A 21,251-nucleotide genomic window follows, 5' to 3' on the forward strand; every position below is an offset into this window, starting at 1 on the left:
GCCATTATAAAAGTGTTCATTTTTAAGGATATTCAAAGCAGCTTCACAGAAACTGAATTTTTAATACACTGGAAGATAATTCTATTAGTAATAATAAAGAACAGAGGGTCACTAATCTTGTTTTTGAGAAAAAAATTGTCTTTATTTTAAGTTGATACACATGCTCTATGAGAAAAAACATGACCTTTTCAAATCAACATTAAAATTATTTTTGTAACCAACGATGATGATGGGATTTGCAGAGAACAAAATTTTCTACGAATGAAATAATTACGCCACAGAAATAAGTATGCGATAAAACATGGAAAAGCGTCGAAGAGTTTGTGACATAAGAGACTGTAACGACCACACTCGAGCATATTTCCTGATAACATTGAGTCTGTCATTTTGTACATAGTTTTAAAGAGTTATACTTGTTGCATATAATGAGAAAATAATTTTCTAATAATATTTTAACATATAAAACAAAGTTAGTCTTTAAATTTGTAAATAGCTAGCCCTCGTGCAAACCTATATCCAAACTAGCAGAGATTATGCATGCATCACAAAAGTAAAAGGGCAATATATTGAAAAAAAAATTCTTGCACTTGAGGGCAGTATATCAATAATAATAAACAAACTCAGTCCAACACTAGATGGCAGTATATTGGCAGGAATAAAAAACTTCATTTGAACACTAGAGGGCAGTACATTGACAGAAACTCCTGAAGTTTTACCTGTACCAGTATTAGTTCAGACTAGAGAGGTGAGCTATGTTTTTGATATGAATTAATACATTTTGCTGTTGACAGATCTTCAACAAACTTGACCGGTATTTGCCTTTCATATCAAAAACTAATTAATTATGGCAAGTTGTGTCCAACTTTTTAAATTCAGGAGAAATATTAGATGATACCTAAGAAGGAATATTGTTACATTATTGCTGTCGCCATTTCTCATGACCAGGCAGTAATATCTCCCATTATATTCTGTGTAATCGCCTGTTACTACTGAAATGCTACACCATATAATTATGTTAATTTGTCCTGCAGTCTTGTTGTTAAAACTATATTTTGATCGAACTACGCAAGCTGAACAGAAATGAAAATTATCCGAGCAAATTAAAAATAAATAAATAATAATTTAAAGAACTGAAAATAAAACCACAAATGAAATATGTAGTCCTGTATGACGTGTAGTCCTGTTCACATGTGAATACAATTTTAAAAAAATGGAAATAAAATCTACAGCATTGCTTTGATACACACAGTAACATATTGTGGGAGAGATAATACCTTGTGAACTAAAAAATAAACAATATATTACTGGAAAACGTTCAACCATCATAGTCGTTGTGCAACGTACAAATAATTTTTTTTAATTTTTTTTTTCACGCATTGTATGCGTCACATGGAACCAATTTTAAACATCACACATTTACATCGGTGCTTGAATTTTCACATGTAATACCGGGTATATATCAACAGTTTTATGAAACCAAATTTAAAAAAATTAAATTTGACTGAAATATAATTGGTAATAATGATGCATGTTTTATTAACAATATACCTTGTTGAGAGAACACAATAAATAGAACTCAGTTACCCAACTGTAAATTCATATGTAATAATTCTTGGCAAGTTGATTGGCATTATAAACAATTCCTTGAATATACTTTTGAAAATTATGTAATAACAGGTAAGTAAAGAAATATAATTTTTATTCCAATTTGCATTTATTAACATGGCTGCCTTCATCTCTCCGAATGCAGCAAATAACTGGAGGCAGAGAAACCAGTCAAAAACCCCCATCTGGAATCTCCAAAGATTTAACAAAAAAAATTTGTTTTTGAATCGAGGCTGCATATTATCATAGTAAAATGACCTGGAATAGCATTTATAAAATTATGAAAAAATGATTATTGCTAATTTTACCAACATGAACTTGCAATAGAGTTTTAAATTTTACAACATTTTTGTAAACTTTCAAAGATGCCTGTGATATGGTATTGACATGGCCAACACAAAACTTAAACTGTTACAGAAAAATCTCTTCATATTTTTGCTGGATGGAATTGAATCAACATCAATTAACACACCTATGCACAAACGCCACTTCCCAGACAGCCATCTTTTGGAGAAGCTTCTTGCAGTCTGGACAGTGGTGTTTACATGAAAGCAAACTTAAAATACCCATTCATGATTGTTTAAAGCAATTTTTTGTTTATGCTATACCAGTGCATTATAAAATTAAAATTGAATGGATTCATAATTGCTGAATAAGCCTCTAGTTATATAGTTATGTAAATATAAAGGGATAAATGATATAGATGTCTGTTTGTTGCCATGGAAACTACACATGGCCTTTAGGCTTCTTCTTTTGAAGAGTACACTTTTTGGGGGTTTCAGATTTTGAAACCTTTTTATTTTAGACACTTGCACTTTGAATGTGAGGCATGTGATGAGAAACATACATTTTTTTATTACAAAGATGCTCAAAGTATTTCCAAGAATGACTCGTATTTTGCTGCAGTTGTTTTGTACTCATTAATCAGCGGACTTCTCTCTTTTTTCTTTGCCCAGAATGGAAACCATGATGGAGATGAAGATGATGATGATGATGATGATGATGATACCGGTGACGTAGAGGGGGACCGTTTATTTGAGATGCTTCCCATAAAGTCAAAGTCGGCTACTTCCACATGTCTCATTCTGCGAGCCCTCACAACCTGGTATGAGGCAAAGAGGACGACAACGATTGCACCAACTGTAGTTAATCCAGCAAAAGTCGACACTGAAGCAGTTACTGCAGGATCTGGTGGTTTAGGCTCTGAATTAATGACAGAAATATATGAATTTGCAATCATCTTTAAGGACTTCTAATAATTTTAAATAAATGAACATTTTCACAAATCATCAAAAAATGAGCTAATTTTTAGAATAAAATCAAATAAAATCAAAAAGAATAAAATTGTCATTTTGAAACATAACTGCATAAAAGCAAAATGAATCAACAATATTTGTCTCCATCAATAATGCTTGTAGAAGTGAAGCATTCTGGGAATCTATAAAATCAAATCCATAAAATAATAGTCAGGTTTGTTTTATAATTTTGAATAAAGTTTGTGTGATAAAATGCAGATTGAGTCTCACCTTCCTTGACACTGACTTCAAAAAGGGCAGTAATGTTGCTGCTGACATCATTGGTTGCTAGGACACGCAAACAATGGCTTCCAGTTGAGTTGTAGTGGTTCACCAAATAAAATTCACACTTTTCAGTTATTTTTTGACAGATAACTGGTTCGGACTCATTCACAGATATTTCACAGTTATCAGTTGAGAAATACCAACACAGATTGATTGGTAAACTAGAAAAAAAAATGCAAATTCAATTTTTGAGAAATTTATTAAAACAATTATACAGAACTATATTTTTGAAGTTGATTTTTTGGTAGATCACTACATTTGTATATTTTCTCAAATACAATATATTTTCATTTACTGGAAATCATACTACTGCCAAATTAGATTTAAAAATGCTGAAATTTTTTAGTTTAGGTACCGATGCAGTTTATTTTGCAGCAAATTTTGACAAATTTCACTTTTTTTCATTTTTTATGGCATTGTATGAAATCATTAGTCGAACTCTGTTAAATCCAATGGCGATGTAAATCAGCATATATTTTTACTTAACTATAAAATATGCAAATTAGCAATTATCTCAGCATATTTTTACTGCACATCCCAGAATTTTAAACAGAATTAGCTCCTAGACGCTTTGACCTTTTCTTTTGAAATTTTCACAAATGATTGACATCTTGAAAACGCCGTCGGGTCATTGTTTTTGGTTGAATAGTGTTACAACAATCGTACAGACGATAAGCCTGGGTGTTAATTTATGCATAAACTTGAAGTAGTGAAATTTGAGCTGCTGCCCTGCAATATTGACAACTGGTAGACAGTTTTCAAGACGGCACTTTCTTCATAGTAAACAGATGTACCCGTAAACCATTTTTGACAGGAAACAGAGGCATGGTTTAGAAGCTAATTTTTTTTTTTTAAATAATTTTTGACCAAAAAAAACACATTTTTGTGCATATTTCAAACTACAGTCTCCATAAAAAACATACTTACACAATTTTAAAATTCATACAATAAGCTTTCTGAAAAAAAATGGTTTTGTAGACAAGGGAGGTCCTTGGTTGCCTAATTAACTAATTAAAATACCTGTCAGGTAAACTGCATGTCTACCTTAAGCTTACACTTTATAATATAAAAAACACATATTTAATTATAATCCCTATGTTCTGTGCATTGTGCTTTAAATAAAAGATTACCAGCTTCTGTGTGAACCTAGTTCAGAATGTTCATGAAAAAAAAGACACTTTTCTATCATTAATGACAGCACTATAACTAGCAAGTTATTTATCTCCAGTTCCACTTCTCTCCCATTGACACTAAAGAGTTCCTGACCTGAGAAACATTTTAAATCAATTATAACTCAAAGAATATCTAGGATACATACTACTGTAAAATCTGTATTAGAAACCACGGTTTCTATTAAAATGGTACAATGCAACAGAAGGGATGCGGCTTCTAATTCAGATTTTACGATACCAGTAATCTAAGAATGATATTTCATTCAAAATCAGTTAAATTTCTCATTTGAATATTAATTTAATATATATTTAAACAAATTACACAAAAATGTTAAAATTTATGCCTTGTAAATTATAACTTTTAGAGTATGTATAACCTGACACTGAATCACACAAGATCTCACAAAGAGGTGGAAATTACTTTTTTAATTTCTATTATAAAACCTTAAATTGTCAAGATTTAATTTTAACTCAACTTTCTTACCTTCCATTACATAACACTGTGTAGTTATTCTGATGATTCACTATAGTGTTATGGACGCCTAAGATGGACACATTGTAAACAGAATCTGTGAAATAAACAAGATAAACACAGTTGGTGTGAGTTGAAGTGTTACAGTTGTCATGCTGTGTGTGTTCAAATTGTGAATGTGTGAACAAACAGCGTGTTTTACATGCATGGTATATGTTGCAATGGGACCTATATCAAACATAATGCGACGCAACGACTGTATAGAACTGAGAAAACGCATCTATGAGCATTTGTATTTGTTATTAAAGTGAGGGAGTCCGTCGTCAACTGCGCATGCGACAGATGGTCATAGCGTGTCATTGTTTACAAACAAGCATCTACCCATGAGCCTTTGCAATTTTAGCATGTGTTGTTATCGTCGCTTAGGACTCAATTCCCGCACTAATATTCTTAAGGAAAGATATCTTGTTTGGAACAAGTTGCTACAAGTGTAACACTGCTTTTAAAGTAGCAAAGTCATCAAGTGACATGTTTTGTGTAAACAAACAATCTACTATTTTACACGCGTCACAAAAGTCATATATTGAAAATGATGTGCAGCGACGAAAGGATTCTTTAATTAAATACAAATTTCAAATTCCCAGTGAAACTTAATTGGATGTCTTACTTTTTTACTAATGCAATTTACTAATACAATACTTAATTGTTTACCACTAAAAAAAATTTTGACATACGTTCACACATTATTTTTAGGCCAAACAGACATTGTTTACTGGATTTTATTCAAAATTGTAATAGTTGTCAAGGTAGAAGCTTACTCATCGTCATAAATCGCACGAGAGTGTTAATTGCTTTATTATGTAAAATCATGAAACTACTGTCCCGTGGCACCATGAAATATTCTTTTGTGTGTTACAGTGACGTATTTTGAGAAATATTTTCCAAATATTTTTCGCTATTTTAAAAAAAATTCCATAGGACATCAAAAAGTACCCCATCATTCACAATATATAATTTTTTCAGCATATTTCACCAGACTACAATTTGAGATATGATATGATATCTCTGCCATAGGAACCTATGGTATAGGTAATACCGTATTATCCTGGGCACGCGCCCCTCCCTGGGCAAGCGCCCACCCCCCTGTTTTCACAAGAAGTTACATGTTGGGGACATCCTCGGTTAAACGCCCAGGGTGATTTTTAGCCAAGAACGGGGTCAACAATAAAGTTTTATTTGTCAAAAACGAACGCATTTGATTTATTTAAATAGTGTGTTTGTTACGGCAGTTCTCTTTTTGGAGTGTGTGGTGGCCCTGAAAAGGCCGTTTTGTTTGTGTTTTTACGTAAAAACTCATTGGATCTTAATGACGTAAGATGAACCACACAGCATGTGGCGCACACGTTCTGCTTTCTCTTCATTCACGATGAATTCAATATTACAATAATCCATACCTTGATGAGTGGTTTGAAGCACTTAGCTTTGGTTTCAAAACGTAGCACTTCGCTGACTGTGAATCCATAACAGTGTGAGACATGAAATTGAACACAGCGCCCTCTTGAGACGATTTTTGATAATTTTGAGATTTTTCTGTGAAATGATTTTTCTGACATTGTAAACTGCCCTATTTTTGTAATTTCATTATCTTTGATAATGCAATGCTTGGATTTAATACTATTTTTATCAGAGAACAATTTCTTCATTTACTTTCTTTTGACCGGTCAAAGGTCATGTTTCAGCATCTGTCCATTTTTGAATGTTGTCTTCTGCTAGGTTGGCGGAAGATTCTTCTTCTTTTCTGAGTTAATTTTGGCCATCAATCATTCATTTTGATGCCAATGTCACTGGTAAGCAATGTATTTTATATTGTATTTTCTTCAGCATTGTATTTCATGTTTTTTATGAGAAATTCACATTTCAAGTTTGTTGACAGATTTTATACATGGCGTCTATGGACTGCAAGATTTATTGAAATTTGTTATTGTTCTTTATGATATAGAACAAGATACTTATGAACTCCTGATGACATTTGAGTGATACTTGATGCATTTTCTAACCACGCACTTTATGATTTCATATTTTATGACTGTTTTGATGTAAATTTGATTTAGTGTATAATTTATGCATTTTCATCTCGTGCCTAGACTGTTAGCTGAAACTGAACTACACTATTTGATTGAAGCTGTTTACAGTGGCGGTTGTCTAGACTGAGTCAGGGTATGTTTTGATTTTGTACTTTTTGTGGGATTATTTATATACTGTTGAATACTTTATTTTCGCTTGGAATTTATTTTCGCTATTTTCGCTGAACGGATGTTTCTGTGAAAATAAAATCCAGCGAATATACTTTTTTCCTATACTTCACATTAAACTCATCAAAAATCAGTGAAAATAAATTCCACACAAAACGCCCCAAAAGCCTTTTCAGTGAAAATTAATTCCAGCGAAAATAAAGTATTCCACAGTAAATGTTTTCTTTATTTACATATTTATAGTATTGTTAACTATTGTGAACCATACAATATATTTTCTAGTGAGGTTACTTACTTTATGTGTTATTCTGATGTTGTCAACAGCATATAAACACCTTGTTTATATTGTTGACAATATTGACAGCCTATTTGGCATAGCATTGAATGGTAATGTGCCTCTTGTGTATATTCATGTATTTATGTTGTGTATATTTATGTATTTATGTTGTGTATATTTATGTTGTGTATATTTATGTATTTATGTTGTGTATATTTATGTATATTTATGTTGTGTATATTCATGTATTTATGTTGTGTATATTTATGTTGTGTATATTTATGTATTTATGTTGTGTATATTTATGTATTTATGTTGTGTATATTTATGTATATTTATGTTGTGTATATTTATGTATTTATGTTGTGTATATTTATGTATTTATGTTGTGTATATTTATGTATTTATGTTGTGTATATTTATGTATATTTATGTTGTGTATATTTATGTATTTATGTTGTGTATATTTATGTATTTATGTTGTGTATACTGATTTGTATTATTTATTTATTATACACAGGTTTTGTTTTTGCTTTTGTTTACACTGGTCCAGAAATAAAAAGAACAGGACATTGCATTAAACTCTACCATCTTGTTTGTGTAATATTCTTGGTGTTACAACAGGAGCACAGTCAGCTGGCATCGGTGTCGCTGGGTGTATATGATAAAGGGAAGTTGTGCAACCAAATTTGCTGAGTTCGCAGTTTTTCGCCAATAAAAAAATAACTAAGGCAAAAACTCACGGTTTTTCAGCATTTTTGTAATAAAGACATTATTCTCTATCAATAATCCGCCCAAAACAGGAACATTTCTACTAATTCTTGTGTTTTTTCGACGTTTTTTGAAAAACCTGCGATTAGACTGCGAAAATAGAACATTCTGGAGGGGGTGAAACGGAAGAGCCAAACTTAACGTGTAAAAATAGAACGCATATTTTGACCTCTACGTGGCCAACCAATGGCTGGACACGGATACGTTTGCGGTCGTTGCCAAAAAGCCCTGTACAAAGTGTACCGGTACGAAAGCATTCCTTTATTTGACATTATCATATGATCACAAAAACAACTTTTTAAAATCTTTTTTGCGGTGGTCCTCAGGTAAGCGCCCACCCCCAATTTTTCTCGATTTTGTATATTCTGGCCCCTGGGCACGTGACCGGGGTAATACGGTAACATTATATAATACTGTCAAAATGACCACTATCCTCTAAAATTCAACCAACATTTTCTCAAAAATTAAGACGATGACCCTCAACTTTTTTAACTCAATATCCTTATTTTGCCCATAAGTTCAATTTATTGAAAAATTAATAAATTCTGGGTAATTTTTGTTTATGAGTAAGTTTCTCCTTCAACACATCAGATTTCTGCTTTCAGCATGTATTTGGGCAATTTGCAGTGTCAACTAATAAAGTGACAGTAAGCCTTTACTCTTGGGTATATGTCACATGTTTAAACCCTTTAGCAGGAGAATTTGACACTGCTGTAAAAAAAAGACTAGCATTACTGAATTGTACTTACCCAATAAGTTAATAGTTTGGCTAAACTTTCCAGTCTTAATTGTTTCCCATATAGAGTGTTTTGTGGCAGGTAAGTCTGCTGTTATGACAACGACCACAGGATAGAAAGCCGGCTTTGAATAAGTATGTGAAACTCTAGGCTAGAAAGAAAAAAAAAGTCAAAGAAATCATTAGAATAAAAATTGTCTATAATGTAATACCGGTACCATAATTAGTGCAAATAAATTCATTCCTCAAAAACACTAAAAAAAATAACAGATCATTTTATTTAGAACACACAATTTTTTTTTTGAGTGCTTTATTTGGAATTTGTTTCAAATTACTCTGCTGATGGCATTCACATGAATTTCTGATTGGAAAGGATCCATGGAAAGTCCCCATATGGCACATCCACCCCAATGTATTTAAAAAAAGGGCAACATTTTCGTGGCTATTTTTTTTTGCATAGTCTACATTATTTTCGATGTGATTGAAATGTTGAAACGTGAATAATATAGCATATTTTAAAATGAGCATAGACCGGGTGTAAAATTAGAGTGAATGTCAAACCAAAATTAGTCGATGCTTGGCCAAACTGTGGTGTTTCAATGATATAAAGTCTACTGAACAATATATATTTCAAGCGATACAAATTCCAGACTGATTTGAACTTTGACTGAAAAAGTTTTCTGTTTATCACACCATGAATGTGTTTTTGGTCATCACAAAATAGTTTTGTTCATGAATCTTAATTGAAATCTGAATTAATATATCCCTGATTGCACACCAATCTAAGAACAACAATACTCTACTTGTATTATTAGCGAGAGAAAGATTGTGAGAAATAAACTACATTCTACAACATAACAACACTGGTATTTAGTGTTGAATATGTCACATACATCATAAAAACATAAATACCATCCTTAAAGTGCATGTTACCTATACAAACATGTGACGACAACTTAAAATTTAATCTACACAAGTACAGTTCTCTGTAGTATATCTTTGACATTTTTTCGTAAAAAATAACATCACAATAAAAAAATGTGTTTAATGGGAAAATCTCAGGAGTACCGAAAGTTTTTTTTTATGTGGAAATGAGTAAGCGATAGAATATGCCACTCTATAGTCTGTTGTGGGTGTGTGAAAAAAAAGCATTATTCCAAAAGCGTAAAAGTTGCTAAGGTTAATCTACCAACTAAATTACAGTACGTGTTGGTATTAGAACTGACTTGATGACAAATCCAATTCCCATGACGTTTGTGTTTAATCAATATTTCTGAATGTTCTTTGTCAACAGCAGTGACAAAACAAATCCCACAAGACACCACCTCGCTCTTATGATGTAAACTCACCTCTTCCGTAACCTTGGTATTATTATCGCCAAACTCCCACGAAAATAGCATTGAAGCATCGTCAAAATAGTGACTCGGATCATAAATATTGGCTATATACTCAATACTGTTATTGGTGGCATACGTCCATTTTTTGTGCAGCGTTGAGTTGGGCTGGATGAGCTTCATATCGCCATTGATATATTCTATGAATGAAAGAACATTAGATATGAAATGCTAAACTCAATAGAATATGTGTTTAGTGTTACTGTAAAATCTGTATTAGAAACCGCGGCTTCTATTAAAATGGTACAATGCAACAGAGGGGATGCAGCTTCTACTAGAGCATCTACACATATGAGAAATAATGAATTTTTGGTTCTCTATTATTCAAAAAGAATTGGTGCACTTCTATTAGGGATGCAGCTTCTAATACAGATTTTATGGTAATAGTTACCCCGGTAAGTGTGAATAAAAATGAATAATGTAAAAAATGTAAGTGAAATGTATTAACGAGTCGTACTACTCGTACCTTCTAAAGTTACGACTCTTACTCTTGAAATTGGTGATAAATACATGCATAAAATACAAGCATATACCATTTTTTCACACAACAACAATTCATATACAGCATTACATTTTTACGTGTTTCGACTTCACAGTGAATTATTTTTAGCGTCATATTTGAAATAGCGTGCTCGATGCAAGAAAAAATTTTGTTGGTTCAGTCAGGCAATGTGTGGACCAAAACATCGCCCACTATTTGATATATCGCCCATGGGTGGGGTTTAGGATGGGCGGGTATCAGCGCAATCTGGTAGGAAGAAAATTAACACAGAATGAAATTTTAAACATCAGGAACATTTTGTACTGTTGGCATGAAGGAATTTTACCAGACGCACGACAAACATTAACAATTCAAAGAAAGCTTAGAAAGAACTCCCGTGTGCTGAGAGTATTGAAGACACATTAAAAATTAATTCAAAATTACTTGTACTTGAGATATTGATGGAATAGCTGAAAACTAATTATGTAAATCAGGTAACTGATATGAACAGATTTAAGTGTAAAACTAATAAGGTTTGTACAATGTACCAACTTGAAGTTTCATTGAAATGTGATTAGAACCCAAAAAATATTAATTATTATGCTAATTAGAGAATTAATATGAACAGATTTTAACCCAAAATTAATCAGGCTGTCTATTGTCCTAGAGCATTTAAGTTCCAAGTTTTATTCAAATGTGATGATCAATACTTGAGATATCAATATTAATTAATTATGTTAATTAAGTGATTAAGAAGCATACAGATTTACCAAAAACTAATATGGTGTATAGTCCTAGGTTCATTGAAATGTGATGGGTACTCTTTAAAAGTTTCATTGAAATCCAATGAGTGGTTTGTAGACATCAGTACAACAGCCATAGAACAGCAAAAAATTAACTAATTATGCAAATTAGATAATTAATAGGCACAATTATTTATTATAAAATTAATCAGGTCTCTGCATAGTCCTGGAAAATGTCACAAGTTTCATTGAAATGTGATGATTAGTACTTGAGATATCAGGTGAAAAGCTGAAAATTAACTAATTATGCTAATAAGGTGATTAATATGCACAAATATTTACCCAAAAACTAATTAGGTCTCTGCACAGTCCTCAAGTAACTATGTACCAAGTTTCATTGAAATGTGATCATTACTACTCGAAATATCAAAAGCTGAAAATTGATTAATTATGCAAATTAGGTAATTAATATGTACTGATATTACCCTAAACACTACCAGGTCTGTGCAGTGTCATATGACATCTATGTACCAAGTTTTATTGAAATGTTATGATTAGTACTTGAGATATCAGTGGAAAAGCCAAAAATTGATTAATCATTATGTAAATTAGGTAATTAATAATATTAACAGATTTTTACCCAAAACTAATCAAATCTGTGCATTAGTTCAGAGCATCCATGTGCCAAGTTTCATTGAAATCCAATGAGTGGTTCTTCAAATATCAGTGGAACAGTCATGGAACAGCTTGAAATCAGTTAATTGTCATTCAAATTAGATAATTAATATTCATAGATTTTTACCCAAAACTAATCAAATCTGCGCACTAGTTCAGAACATCCATGTGCCAAGTTTCATCAAAATCCAATGAGTGGTTCTTCAGATATCAGTGGAACAGTCTTGGAACAGCTAAAAATCAGCTAATTATCATGCAAATTAGGTAATTAATATTCATAGATTTTTACCAAAACCTAATCAACTCTGCGCATTATCCCAGAGCATCTATGTACCAAGTTTCACCAAAATTTGATTAGTGGTTCTTGAGATAACGGTGGAACAAAAAAAGTGACATACATACATACAGACATACAGACAGGGTAACTGCAAAGACTCCCTTTTGTGCTTCGCACACGGGAGTCAAAAACTATAAAGTAAATAATGAATAAACCAGTTTATAATTACAAGACTTTTGAAGTTATGAGTTTTATCACAGTGAAAATTTTGTTGCAGTGATTCATTGGGAGTTTTTTAGACAGGGATGTCGCAGTGGCTTTCCAGAAATCTACTATAGTCGGTGTTAATTCCCTCAGATAATAGTTTACAGTATTGATGACAACTATAGAAATTTCAAAATAAACTTAATATAAACGCATTAAAAAAATACATTTGGGACATAAACAAAACCTTTATTTACAGTGGCCCAATAAAGAAACGACTGAGTGGGTGATTCAAGCAGATTAGATAATGATTAGATTTGAAGTTCTTCTCACAGTCACAAGTAGCACATAACTGCCACACTCCAAACTTCAGGGGGTCAAAGTTCAAGGAATACTTTAGAGTAATTTATTTGTGATAAACTCTTCTGGTTCAATAGATCAAAGGGGCGTAAATTGTGTGTATACCTGTACAGTGTTCGCACAACATTGTCATTATGTAGAACACAATGATGTCATTTTTTCTTTCTCATTAATGGGAGTACTGGTAATTAACTTTTGCTTGTTTTAAAGGAAACTAAATTAACGGGTAACAATTTAAGAAAATCTAGCCAAGAATGCGACAAATATTTTATCAATGGTTGATTTGAGTAAAAAGCAGTTTTCCTTCTTCATCTAATTAGTATTCAATGTCCACACAAATCGAAACCGTCTTTCTCAATACACATACCAACATAATGACATAAATATTTCACGAATAAAAACAGGAAATATTAGAATGTGAGCTTGATGGCACATTTATGTGGATGCATGTAAGGTAAACAGCAATCAGTTGGATTACTGTAAAATGACTAATTTTCACTGGGTTTGAATTTCGCTTATTTACCATTTCAGGCATATTCAGTGGGTTTTAAATTCACAGTTTTATCATTTAGATAAGGTGTTCTCTGCTAAATTTTTTATATTCACTGTATTTTAATTTAGTGCATTTTCAAGTCAGGGAAATAAGCAAAAATAAAACCCAGTGAATAATTAATCCTTTTACAGTAGTCAATTTAATATGATATTAGAAATGAGTAGAAGCATAGCCGATTAGTAAAATGTACAAGCTATGAAATATTTTTTGACGAGACACAATCAGAATCACAATCGTTGTAAGAGGGGTATTTTCGTAAGCTGTAATCAATTGTTTTTATTTTTGTAATAATGTAATTTAAATAAATAAAAAACGTAAATTTGTATACATGGGTAAGGTGTAAAATGTAATCAGCTAATTTATTTGTCTGTAATTTGTACAAAGATATTAATTTTTGTAAGCGTATAAAGCATTTTCTGAATTGAATGTCGTAATTTCCAATTTTGATTCTTAAACTCAAATTATCAAAAAATATTATAAAAACATAAAATGTAATTAGGAATTTGCTTTATCTGTAAAGTGTAAAAAACTAATTTTTTACTGTAAATGAAACTTTCATTTTATTTCCTGTAAAAACGTAAAATGCTGTTTTTATTTCCTGTAACCTGTACCAGCAATCCTCCCTTGCCCCCCTCTTTGTAATCATCATAAAGTGCCAGTATTTATAAGATATGGAAACATTACTTATGTATTATCATAAAGATCTCCATTTGAGTTTAAGTCACTTATATTGAAATAATCAAAACATTACAAAATGAATGCAAACTATAAAACTACCCACTACTGTCAAGTTCATTACCATACTGCCTACTGATGCTATTTTGTACCATATATATCAATGATCCTATTTTTAGTGATCTAGTATACAATACATACAATTGTACATGTGCTGCATTATGTGCAACATCAAACATAAAAAGTAGATTTTATGTATTCTAAGGTTTAATGTGCTGTACACATTTGAGGATGGTCAATTTTGATTAAGTTAGGGAGTCTCAACACTATATTCCCCTTTAAATGATCCACATTTCAACATTGACAGCATTTGGTCTGCGCCATTCATGCGAAATTTTGCAATGAACAGAAAATCACCTAAAGTGCAAATACGATGTACTAATTAATGCACATGAGTGATTCTGTGAAAAAAATTGTAGAAAAACTTTTTACAAGGTGACCAAAATGGTAGCCAATGTAATTAAAATTATCAAGAGGTGTGTTGTAAAATTTGTTTCTGAGAGGCAAACAATGACTTTGTAAAGGCAAGTATAAATTCATTTGAAAAATATCATGAAGCATCACTGTCCAATCAGATTTCAGTTCTGATTATAATGATAATCATGAAATATCCACAGATAAGAAAATGATACTAGTTTGTGCAATATGATTGGATTACTAAAATTTGCAAACATGCTATTAATACTAAGTCTTTTAATAACCTCAAAATCTTTTCACCATATTCTATCTGCGTGAAAGAATTTTCAAAAATAGCAGAATGAAGGAAATTGATTAATGTGTGTCTAAGAAATGACTTTGGAGACAAACGAATGCATGAACGCAAGTCAACGAATCAATAATAACCAACACAGCTAATAACACTGCGATACAAACCATTGTAAACCCTACCTGTAATAGTGAATGGACTTTTCCCATTTAAAACTTGTCCAGACATATCAATAAAAGATTTCTCGCGAACTTGTACCCGCATATCGTGAGTCTTGCCCAAAACGCTACTCTTCTCGTACTTTCTACTAAAATTTGTCTGTAAACCTCCAGTATAAACTGCATATGTTCCTGTGTCGTCTCTCCACCAGTAACTAAACTGAGGATCATCTTCTCTGTATCCATGGTTACTTCTATCCAATGAAATCTTTGCAAAGAACGTTACATTGGCACCAAGGATGACAGGACTGTCATTTTCTATTGTTAAAAAATACTTCTGCCCTTCAGATTCAACTGTAGAAAAGAAATATTATAAGTATTATTTTTTTTACTGACATTTGCTAGTTTAAGCACTAATGACAAGAAATTAGACATTAATAATGGTTCACTGTGAGAAACGTTTTGGTTTATTGGTGATTTAGGACTAACATGTGACATATATGGTAGCATGAATGATGAGTTGAGGAAAAATTTGAGAATTTATTCTTGTTTCATAAAATTGCGAGCCGCAGAATTTTGATTGCAACAAGGACAAATTTGTGTGAATTTATGTAAATAAAATATAGGAGTGAATAAAATTCAAACAAAACTAAAATGGAAGCTGAAGTAATTACAACCACTGTGTCACACAAAATGCACATATTAATGCCAAAAAATGTCACACAATAAACCCAAAAGTCTCATCTCATAGTGAAACTTGAATAAAATTAAGAATCTATAAGATAAACAAATACATGTGATATTATTACAGCATTTGGAAATGGAAAACGTACATAATGTAATGCTTTGTAAAAAAGAAAGGATGCAAGCAGTAACAGCCCGACACTAATCAGTTATTTAACAGACTTTCTCTCAGGCATTAGTATTTCTGGGAATATATATTGTCTCGTTTTTCAATTTTCATGAAATCTCTATCACATTTCACACTCATTGCATACTATCATCTATTAAATTCTTAATTTTTACCACCAGATGTCTGAAGCATGGATCCCATCCCAAAGAATTCACACACCATGTATTTTCTCCTGAGGATTATGTCAGCCAATAAACATCCACCAAAAATAAAAAAACAGTTTTGTATGAAGTTCATTTTCACTGATTTGTTAAGAGGTGAAAGTAAAATAAAGGAAAAAAGGTATTTTCATTTGATTTCATTTGACCTATTCCTTCAGTGAAAATAAAGTACTTTACAGTAGCGGATGTGATTGCAAATAATCTGTTTGTATTAGAAACAAATTCCACTCAAGTATAAACAAACTAAATCTCCACGCCCTCGTTGTGTTGAGTTCTAGGTATGTGCAGAAAGTCTTTTAATTAATGATTGTCCCTGCAATTATGCTATTGAGACTGTGATTGTGCTGGCTGTTGTCAGTGTGCTCTTTCAATTGATTGGCCCATGGAGCTAAAAAAAGATTGGCCTATACCATAGAAAACATTTAGGTAACACTAATTACAAAATAATTGATGTTATATACATGTACTACACGGACGAGTGGGAATGAAAACACAAAAGTTGCATTTACTTTGGAAAATTAGATTACCCAAAATTAATAATTTTGTTTGTGAACACGAACCAGAATATTCAGGCTCACCTAAATAACCCACGCCTGGGAAGGGGTGCCAGGGCTGGCCCTAATCTAAATCACCAAAATTGAGCTTGCCTAACTACAGTATAAACAATAGTCATATTACATAATTGCCACTATCATTGACTAAATATGCAAATTAAGTTTGCCACTTTTGTTGCTCCAGTTTCAAAACCTTTTCACAATCACAACAACAATGGCCGGGAGAGGAGTTAACTGGATTGTAGAGGAAACAAAATAATTGATCGTTAAGACGTTATCTGAAAGGAAGACCAAATTTAAAGAATGTTCAACAATACTTCCAAAGACAACATTGCACACGAGTAGATCGTAGCTCGTTTAGGAGACATTGAAATAGAGAGAACGGCAGTGTTAATAGAAATTTGAGACTTTGCGGTTGACAGCAACAATCATAGTGATTATTCTCCAATTTATGTCTTGTGCTAGTGTCCAGACGGGGCTCATCATTGTCATTGATTTACCGATCAACAATTCAAAACTACCCTATCCAAAATCAAATTGAACCAATTGTTCCTGGACTATTTAGGGCATTTTGGACAGTTCTGACGTAAGAAGTCTGTATTGCAAAAGATAGCGATTTAGGCCGGCATATATAATGACATTTTGACTGTGTGAAAGGAAACCAAATTTTCTGTGGTCGCAAGAAACAATGGAACAGCAATATTTTGATAAAAAAATAACTACATTACACAGTAAACAATGGACATACTGTGACCAATACAGCTACTAACTATTATTAGCAAGACACTGCAATATTTCGGTTCCATTCTTTCTTGCGGCCACAGTAAACTTGGTTACTCAAACAAACAAACAAATTGGGCAGGCCTTAGGCACGCTAAATGTGAAACAGGCTAAACGCATCAAAACACGTTAATATCCTTCAACCCGGAAGTGCTCGAAACTGAATTGCATTTAGTTCAATAAATATTATTTTTACCCTGAACTAATTCTCCTCGACTAATTTCAGGTTTATTTATACACAGCACAACACACCGTGAAAGGATTAGAGCCTATACTATCTAACTATATCCAAATAAAAAGCCCGATACACTGACCTGAATCTGGTTTGTCATTGTTATGTTCCTGTCCGCTACCTCCATGATGTTCACGTTGAAGCCAGTCACGGCGTTGTATCCCATCTACCGACGACGTCAGTAGTAATATAATAATCGCATAGCATTCCACCATATTAAAATAGATCACCTTTCTTTTGCACAGGGATGCATTTTCACCAAATGCTCAATACCACTATCAGACACAGGCGTTTATACGGACATTTCAACATACACACTCACTGTCACGTGAATATGACGTGCCGTGATTGGACAGAGCTACGCGGACATCCGGATTTCTTTTTCTGTTTACGTACTTTGTCTGTGGCGTATTTAAGTGTTTCGACTTTATACTCGTACGTTGGGATTATTTTAAATCGAACACCTCCAGTTATCAAATATATGCACTATTTGCACACACAAACTAGGGACGGTTAAAATGATTCTAGTCGGTGGAACTTGGGGGGGGGGGGCAATAGAAGCTAGTACAGCCCAAACTATTCTTAAAAATGTGGAATTTTATTCTCACACGTTTTCTTCTTATTGAAATACTTTTGGCTTCCATTATAAGACTTTAACATGGATGCATGTGAAAATTATTCCAAAAGATTAACAGTTTAGTTCTTAGTATTTCGTACATCGTGGCATGGGTCTAAATCGATAGGATTGCCAAAAATATTCTTGAAAAATGCTAGTGAACGAATTGTTTTCATCGCATAAATTTCATATATATTTTTATGTACATGTGAGGTCAGTATATAAGATAAGATAAGATAAGATAATTCTTTATTACAACCTTATAGAATGAATTACATATCTATTTTGATTTATGAAATGCAATAAAGGTGTTAAAATAAACATAACAAGTTAGATATCTAAAATCTACTACAATACAGTTACATGAAATAATGTAAATAAGTATATATCATTATACTATTGAGGCCAAACAAGAACGATTAGCACATAGGCCGGGGAAAAAAAACAAAATCGACGTTATTCTCAAGTTCAAATCATTTCCCTATTGACTAAAAAAAAATTATTATTTTTGACCCACCATGAGATCATTGTGTGGGATGTGAAAGCGCATAACGCTGACACAACTGACACGTGATTATTTACTACGACCACGTGACCAAGTGGTGACGTCAGTTCCCGAATGCAGGTCAAACAATTATGGTAATTAATCGGGCTGTACGCGGACATACACATGATGTAAATGGACGGATGTCAATATTTATTATAACTCTTTGGAGTTTACTAGAAAGACGATGGATACATCCGATGTAATATGACTGAAATTGCCTATAAATTTAAAGCAGAGGGGTCGTCACCTGCGCACGCGCGGGAATTGAGTCCAAGGCGATGATGACAATACACGCTAAAACGCAAAGGCTCATGGGTAGACGCTTGTTTGTAAACAATGACACGCTATGGCCATCTGACGCATGCGCAGGTGACGACTCCCCCGCTTTCATATGTTAATAGTATCAACAATTAATAGTTATCATTTTAAATACTGAACCACAGTGAGGGACTGTGACGCCAAACCAGTGATTCTGGATCCCCAATCACGCCACCACCGGCAGTAATTAGTCGAGGCTTAGAGAATTAGCTGCGAACCTAGTCACTTGGGGGATGACAACCCAAATAAATAGATCAGCACTATTTTTTCGATTTGTCGTCGCTACACCATATTTACAAAAAAAATGTTTAGTTTTTAAGTGAAGCGTAGCGGTAAAATCATATTATAATAAATGGTATAGATGTGATTATTTAGATTTTCAGCCTTCGAGTGACTACTTTTTTTTGTAAAATACTTTATTTTCGCTGTTTTCGCTGAAGTGATGTTTCAGTGAAAATAAAACTCAGCGAATATACATTTTCCCCTAAATTTTACGTCCAATTCATCAAGAATCAGTGAATAAACTCCATTGAAATCATTCAAAACGTCTTTTCAGCGAAAAATATTTCCAGCTAAAATAAAGTATTTTACAGTTTAATAAATACTCCCATACATAAGATACATAAACATTCCACTTCTTTTTAAAGACTGAGTAAAATTTTACCACAGACATAAACCAAAAATCTAAAATTTAACTAACGTAGATCAACATTTTGAATTTAACATGAAACATGGATTCAACATTCTGATTTTGTTAAAACAATCATGGATTATTATTCTGATTTTTCATAATGATCATGGATCAACATTCTGAATATATCAATCATGGGTCAAATTTGTCAATTTCCCTCTATTAGAAACGAATAAACATAGATCAACAATCTACAATTTTAGCGAAATTCCAGGAACACAACGGCATACACACCATTCTTTCCAAATGCCATAGAAAAAACTACATACCATACTGAATTGTTACTCTTCCAGTACGCGGATGCACGGTCAGAAGACAACAATTCAGAGATTCCTTATGTCTATTACCCATTCGTTAAAAGGCCTTCCGGTTACACCTGAGAGGGGCGAAACGACCTCTCGACGTAGTCACCAATAACGGTTACAGTGAGTGTAAATTAATAATATGACGGATTATTTCCTCGATAAACACCGTGTTTACAATAGTGCAACAATGTTTCTGTTTATGTAAAAACGAGGTTTCTAGTGCAATGGTTACTGACATCCATATTACATACAGCTAACAAAGTATTTTCAAGCTGAATTTCAGTGCACCCCTCCCACAGAAATGCAAGTGAATCAACTTGGGAAAGAATATCGTTCTGGCAAGCATGTCAGCACAGACCTTGATTCTCCTAATGAACGACATTAATTATCATTGTATTAACTATCTACGGGTATACGAGGTGACTACCCCCTCCCGGTGAGGCTAAAGTCAGTAAAGTGATTACATTTCTAGAGGAGTGGTACAGCGTAAATTAAAGTTTTCGTATACGCGTAAACGAATATACCTAGAATGTTTACGTCTGAAATTGTGAAATGTCTGCGATTGAGGGACACCAAGTAATTTAAGAGTGACATTGTCTTCGATCCTACAGCTAAGACAGACGCGGCGGCACGAAATTGTGCACGAGGAGGCGAGATATGAAATCTAGACCCTCTGAAACGATATTTCCTGCATATTGAGGGGCACATTTTGCTGACACAAAGGGTTCCAGCTTGGTTTGGGTGGGGACGCCCCAAATATTTTTTGAGTGGCCGACCGCCCCCTCTGCCCCTCGGTGTCGCAGCCACTGTAACAAAAAGGTTTGCTCCGAATAAAACTAATATTTAAGAATTGAGTTATATGGGGGAGACAGTGTCGACGCCTATCAATCATATCACGCCAATACCACTGCTCAAGGCACTGGCCAAGAAATAGTAATACTTGACTAGTGACGGTGTTACACCCTACATGTATAGGAATGCGA

At 33.0% G+C, this 21,251-nt stretch overlaps 1 protein-coding gene across 1 annotated transcript; it reads right to left on the reverse strand.

Annotated features, from left to right (window-relative positions):
* Positions 1 to 117: 117 nt before the first annotated feature.
* Positions 118 to 18,131, reverse strand: LOC146739310 (transmembrane protein 130-like). The gene is made up of 7 exons (XM_085502180.1): positions 17,874 to 18,131; positions 15,176 to 15,505; positions 10,215 to 10,399; positions 8,879 to 9,017; positions 4,842 to 4,926; positions 3,132 to 3,346; positions 118 to 2,808 (listed from the first exon to the last, which is right to left on the reverse strand). The coding sequence occupies exons 1-7, from the start codon at positions 18,004 to 18,006 to the stop codon at positions 2,474 to 2,476; spliced, it is 1,422 nt and encodes a 473-aa protein (XP_085358306.1). The 5' UTR covers positions 18,007 to 18,131; the 3' UTR covers positions 118 to 2,473.
* Positions 18,132 to 21,251: the final 3,120 nt, after the last annotated feature.

The sequence above is a fragment of the Saccoglossus kowalevskii genome, chromosome 8 (genome assembly GCF_978046115.1).
Source record: "Saccoglossus kowalevskii chromosome 8, keSacKowa6.1, whole genome shotgun sequence".
Classification (NCBI taxonomy): domain Eukaryota; kingdom Metazoa; phylum Hemichordata; class Enteropneusta; family Harrimaniidae; genus Saccoglossus; species Saccoglossus kowalevskii.

Bases quoted from the DNA above. Each gene is read 5' to 3' on its own strand.
- LOC146739310 (XM_085502180.1), bottom strand. From the start codon at position 18,006: ATGGTGGAATGCTATGCGATTATTATATTACTACTGACGTCGTCGGTA. The intron at 15,506-17,873 runs GTCAGTGTATCG...TCTTTTCTACAG, and splicing joins CAATGACAAACCAGATTCAG to TTGAATCTGAAGGGCAGAAG. The intron at 3,347-4,841 runs GTAAGAAAGTTG...TTTTTTTTCTAG, and splicing joins ACAGTGTTATGTAATGGAAG to TTTACCAATCAATCTGTGTT.